This window comes from Bubalus kerabau, chromosome 16, assembly GCF_029407905.1.
Source record: "Bubalus kerabau isolate K-KA32 ecotype Philippines breed swamp buffalo chromosome 16, PCC_UOA_SB_1v2, whole genome shotgun sequence".
Lineage (NCBI taxonomy): Eukaryota > Metazoa > Chordata > Mammalia > Artiodactyla > Bovidae > Bubalus > Bubalus kerabau.
The window spans coordinates 76096785-76102784 of NC_073639.1; the positions used below are offsets into that span (position 1 = coordinate 76096785).

At 46.5% G+C, this 6000-nt stretch overlaps 1 protein-coding gene across 1 annotated transcript in view; it reads right to left on the reverse strand.

Moving 5' to 3' along the window:
* Nucleotides 1–2194, reverse strand: part of LOC129629805 (sodium/glucose cotransporter 1-like) — a 47889-nt gene extending 45695 nt beyond the window's left edge. Inside the window, exon 1 of the mRNA XM_055549969.1 lies at nt 1140–2194. Coding sequence (XP_055405944.1) covers nt 1140–1256 — 117 coding nt within the window. The 5' untranslated portion in view covers nt 1257–2194. The remainder of the gene's footprint in view (nt 1–1139) is intronic.
* Between the last annotated feature and the right edge of the window lie 3806 nt (nt 2195–6000).

Here is a 6000-nt window from a genome sequence, read left to right on the forward strand (position 1 = left end):
TATATCTTAGGGACATCTCTGTGAGTGCTTACAAGTTAAGCAAAGAGCCGACTCATTGGAAAAGACTTTGATGCTGGGAGAGGCTGAAGGCAAAAGGAGCAGGGGGCAGCAGACGATGAGATGGTTAGACAGCTGCTGCTGCTGCTGCTGCTAAGTCGCTTCAGTCGTGTCCGACTCTGTGCGACCCCACAGACGGCAGCCCACCAGGCTCCCCCGTCCCTGGGATTCTCCAGGCAAGAATTCTGGAGTGGTTTGCCATTTCCTCCTCCAATGCATGAAAGTGAAAAATGAAAGTGAAGTCGCTCAGTCGTGTCTGACTTGTAGCGACCCCATGGACCGCAGCCTACCAGGCTCCTCCGTCCATGGGATTTTCCAGGCAAGAGTACTGGAGTGGGGTGGTTAGACAGCAACACTGACTAAATGGACCTGAACTGGAGCAAATTCCAAGGGAGAGGAGCTTGGCGTGCTGTAGTTCATGGCATCACAAAGAGTCAGACACGACTTAGTGACTGAACAACAGGTGAAGCGTTAGCAGGCAGATGGCAGTACCACAGACCCGGTCTCCAACCCATTAAGAGGACTTTACACTAGAGAGTATGTAAGTGCTCAATTCAAATTCAATGGAATACTTAGGGCCCGGAAATAGATGTGACCTTTGAGGTTTCGCAGCCAGGGCCTCTGACGGCTCCCCTCATGCCTCAGGAAGGGGCAGCTCTAGGTTCAGGGCCGCACTCCATCATTCTCTGTGGTCACTCAGCCTCTGCCAATCTGTTTTTCCTCATCTGTGACGCACAGCCTGGTTTTGAGGATGCGCCACGCTCAAAGCCCTCAATACCCAACCCGGCCCTGTAGGGCTCTGCGGTCGCTCCTGCGACCACCACGGCACCTCCGTATCGCACACAGCGTGGGTCCCAGGCCGTGCGCGCTGGGCCATCTGACCTGTCTATCCGGGCGGGCGGGTAGGGGAAATGGGCTTGCACCTGCTTGCCCTTCTTCTTGGTGGAGTAGCTGCACAGGGATGCTGGAGAGCTCCCGGCAAAGGGCTGCGCAGGAGCAGGACAAGCGGGAGGCGAGGCGGGGCCGGGTGACAGGCAGGTGGGGTTCGTTCCTCCCCTCCCCCACGCCAGGCCCCCACTCACCCACAGCGCGATGCCCAGAACCAACAGGAAGTACAAAACTATCACCAGGACGTCCAGGGCGCTGCTGGAGCTGAAGAGCTGAGCCGTCCAGCCGAAGCCCTGCCAAGGGGATATCATGGTGCTGCGTCCCAGCGAGTGAGCACCACCGGCGGATTGAAGGTTGCAACGGCCTCAGTGGGACTCTGGCTACTCGGCCGCGGGGCACGCTGGGAAGGGCCGCGGGGCACGCTGGGAGGAGCCGCGGGGCACGCTGGGAGGAGCCGCGGGGCAGCCTGGGCGTTCCGGCAGGCCCCGCGCGGCCCGATTCCTACCTTCTGGAGGCGGCTCTTCGAGGGCCGAGCATTGACTGCCGGTGCAGGCGCAGCGCCGTCCGGCCTGTAGCCAGAATCGCTCTGCCCTGGACCGAGAGCTGGTCGTGGGGGGCGGCTGGCTCAAGGCTACCGAGCCGCATGGAGCCTGGCGTGGTGGAAACCAGCAATACCTCTCCTGTCTTTATTTACCATTTAGATCTTCTGTTCCTTGTGGGTTTGGGACATTGACTTGGATTTATTAAAATCTTGCATTTGAATATTATGTATCCAGAGTCCTGAGTTTTCTTGGTTCCCCACTCCTCTTAAATTCTGCATCGAGGAAACTGCTTTGCCCGCCTCCCGGAAATCATGGCCCTGAGTGGACCAGCTGATCACAGAGGGTCCTCAGCTCAGTGCAGTTTGATCTTTTCTGGGTGATATGCGAATTCTCAAGCTGGGCCAAGCCTTACTCTCCTTGGTGTGCTTCTCTGCTGAGTTCAAGTTCTAGAAATCTTGGTCAACAATACAAATAACAGTAACAATAATAAGAGCTAACACATAGACTTACTTCTGTGCACTTTATATGTATTAACCCGTTTGTATGCATGCTAAGTCGCTTCAGTCCTGTCCGATTCTTTGCGACCCTGTGGACTCTAGCCGGCCAGGGTCCTCTGTCCATGGGACTTTCCAGGCAACAATACTGGAGTGGGTTGCCATGTCCTACCCCAGGGGATCTTCCCCACCCAGGGATGGAACTGCATCTCTTAAGTCTCTTGCATTGGCAGGCGGGTTCTCTACCGCTAGCTGCCACCTAGGAAGCCCATTAACCCATTTGATTCTCCCCCAAAACCAGTCAGTCTGTGGCTAGGACTACAGGGCATGAGGCTTGCAGCTGGTCAGACATCTATGGCCTCAGCTTCTTGAGCAGAACTCTGTGTCCTAGCTTCAGTTCAGTTCAGTCGCTCAGTCATGTCCGACTCTTTGCGACCCCCTGAATCACAGCACACCAGGCCTCCCTGTCCATCACCAACTCCCAGAGTTTACCCAGACTCAGGTCCATCGAGTCACTGATGCCATCCAGCCATCTCGTCCTCTGTCATCCCCTTCTTCTGCCCCCAATCCCTCCCAGTATCAGAGTCTTTTCCAATGAGTCAACTCTTCACATGAGGCGGCCAAAGTACTGGAGTTTCAGCTTTAGCATCATTCCTTCCTGTCCTAGCTTAGATCAGCGCTATTCAAAAGATGTATAATGTGAAGCACAGATCTTGATTTTTTCCAGCTTGAATGAGGTATGATTTACAAATAAAAGTTGTACATTTAAGATGTACAATGCAATGTTTGGTATAAGTATACAATGTGAGATAATTACTATTATCAAGCTAATATCAATCACTTCAGTTGCCATTTTTCCTGTGTGTAGTGAAAACGCTTGAGATCCCTTTTAGAAAATTTCAAGTATACAATATGTTATTAACAGCACAGTAATCGCTGTGCTGTACTTTAGGTCTCTAGAATTTATTCATCTTATAACTGAAGGTTGGTATCCTTTGATCCATATCTCCTTTTTGCTCCTAGTCAACCATCCTTCTCTTCTCTGTTACCATGAAGGTTTGTTTTGTTTTGTTTTGTTTAAGATTTCACATGTAAGATCATGCAATATTTGTCTTTCTGTCTGGTTTATTTCACTTAGCATAACGTCCTCCAAGTGCCTCTCCATCGTTGCAAATGGCAGGATTTCGCATTTCTTCATCCACTCATCTGTTCATGAACCCTTAGCCCTTTCCATATCTTGGCTGCTGTAAATAATGCTGTAATGAACAAAGGAGTGTAGATATCGCTCTGAGATAGTGATTTTATTTTCTTTGGACATATACCCAGAAGTGTGATTATTAGATCATAGGACACTTCCGTTTTTAATATTTTGAGGAAACCCCATGCTGTTTTGCATGCTGTTTTCCATAGTGGCTGATGCTGTTTTCCACTCTGTTTTCCATAGTGGCTGATGCTGTTTTCCATAGTGGCTGATGCTGTTTTCCACGCTGTTTTCCATAGTGGCTGATGCTGTTTTCCACGTTGTTTTCCATAGTGGCTGTGCCAGTTTACATCCAATCAGCAGTATACTGGTATTCCGCTTTTTCCAATACCTGCCGATACCTGTTATCTTTTGGCTTTTTTGCTAGAAGCCATCCTAACAGGCGAGAGGTGATATCTCACTGTGACTTTCACTTATATTTTCTTGGTGATTAGTGATATTGAGCATCTTTTCATATACCTGTTGGCCATGTTTATGTCTTCTTTAGAAAAATTTAGGAGCTATTTAGGAGCTTTGCCCAGATTTTGATTGGGTTGTTGTTGTTCTGTTTTTGCTATTGATTGTATGAGTTCCTTATACATTTTGGATATTAACCCCTTATTGGATATATTGTTTGCAAGTATTTTCTCCCATTCTTTAGGTTGCTTTTTCACTTTGTGTATTGTTTCCTTTGCTGTAAAAATTTAAATTTTCCAGCAGCTACATTTAAAAAGTAAGCAGGTGAAAATAATCTAAATAATACACTTATTTTAGTTAAGCCAATATGTCCAGTAAGCCAAAATATTAACATTTCAATATACAGTCAACGTAAAAATTGTTGGACTATTTTATACATATATATTTCCACATTAAGTCTTTGAAATCTGGTGTTATTTTACACTTACCGCACACCTCAATTTGCATGCTACCTTTTCATCAGAAATACTTGATCTGTCTTTAGTTTTAACAAAATTCACAGTTGAAAAAAATAGATTCACTTACTACGTTGTTCTAAATATACGTGAAACTTTTCCAGGAGCTGAATATAGTCCCATAATTTCACTTTCCCTTGTCAATGACAAAAACAGTTCATCTTTTTAGATGAATTGATTTGACTTTGATGCAAAAGCCCATCACTTTCAAAATTATCTTTCCAAATTAAGTAATTCACTAACTCTTGTTGACTGAGTATCATTAACATTGAATTCAGAGGCATGATATAATTTGAAAAGTGTCTCTAAATTGATCAATATCACAAAGCATTCTTCCTTCAAGTTTTTCTTTGATTTCTTGCTACCAATTCCATAACACAGCCAGTTAAAGTTAAAATCTTTAACATATTGACGGGTCAGAAGAATGTGTAAAATAATTATTATTGATTTGTATTATGGAGCTTCCCAAGTAAAATTTCGTATACTGCCGGGAGCCGGCATATTGCATATTGAGTGAGGATCTGTAATAGCTCAACTGGAATTCTATCACTGCCGGGAGCCAGTGTGAGGCACTCCGCCCGTGGCAAAGGTCATGAGGAAGGAGGCTCGGCATACGCAAAGGCGGGATCGAGCCTCAGGAGTCCCTCTGGAAATTCTCGAGCATCTACCCCCAAAACCAGAGTCTGCCTACTTTCTGCTTTGTGCTTTCACCTACACCTCTGACTTTATGGGGGGCTGTCTCCCACTACCTCTCTCTGAAAAAAGAGTTAGCTTACAGCTCCAGTTAATAATTCTTGGATGTGACAGTGTTTCAACCTACAAACTCCTTTGGAAATCCTCTAGCCTGCCTGAATGGGTTTTTCCGGCCACATGTGATTGTTCAGAGCCTCCCAACTGTGAGAGGCAGGAGATGTTCTAAACTGCCTAAACACAGATTCCTTTGAGTAGTTAAAAGATTGATTAGAAATTGTATTGGTGAAGGGTTTTTCACTTGTTGGGCCAATGTTTGCTGCTAAGTCTCCATACTCCTTACCTACTGTGTCCTTGGCAGTGTATTGATTGATATAATGGGTGTATAGAAATGTAAAATGCAGCTTTGTCCAATGCTTTTTGGAAGGCTGGCGCCTGACTTTGGAATAATCACCTTTAGAGAAAGATAAGTTTCTTAAAATGTTAACAGGCCTCCTGGCCAGAAGATGATGTCTATCACCTGAACTTTTGCATATGATAAGTTTACAGGAAAAAAGCCTGGCTTGCTGCATGACTCTACCCCTTCCCCCATTATCCTCTATGCATAACTTAAGGTATAAAAACTACTTTGGAAAATAAAGTGCGGGCCTTGTTCACCAAAACTTGGTCTCCCCATGTCGCTCTCTCTTTCAACTTCCGGCTGAGTCTCCATCTGGAGCGCGGAACCCGCCATGCTTGCTAATTATGCCTGGGCTTCTAAGATCCAACCGGGGAGGCCTCAGTGTCTCCTCTCCTTCGGGAGAACGGAAGGACGCCTGCGGCCTACGTAAGTGGTGCAAACTTCTTGTCTTGAAGTTTTATTGGTCTCCCGCGTAAACCAAGCTACTCAGCCTCTTTTCTCCACTGAATTTTCCTACTGAGCTATCCTCATTCTATTACTCTTTGTATCCTTAATTAAAGTGTAATTAAGCAGTTGTTCCCTGACCCTCGCCTATGCCGTCTCTCCTTCGAATACCCTGGATCAGCTGGGGCTGGACCCTGGCAGTATACCCAAATATAAATTTTTATACTTGGGTAGCTAGCTTATGGGCTTCCCTGGTGGCTCAGATGGTAAAGAATCCACCTGCAATGCAGGAGACCCAGGGTTTCATCCCTGG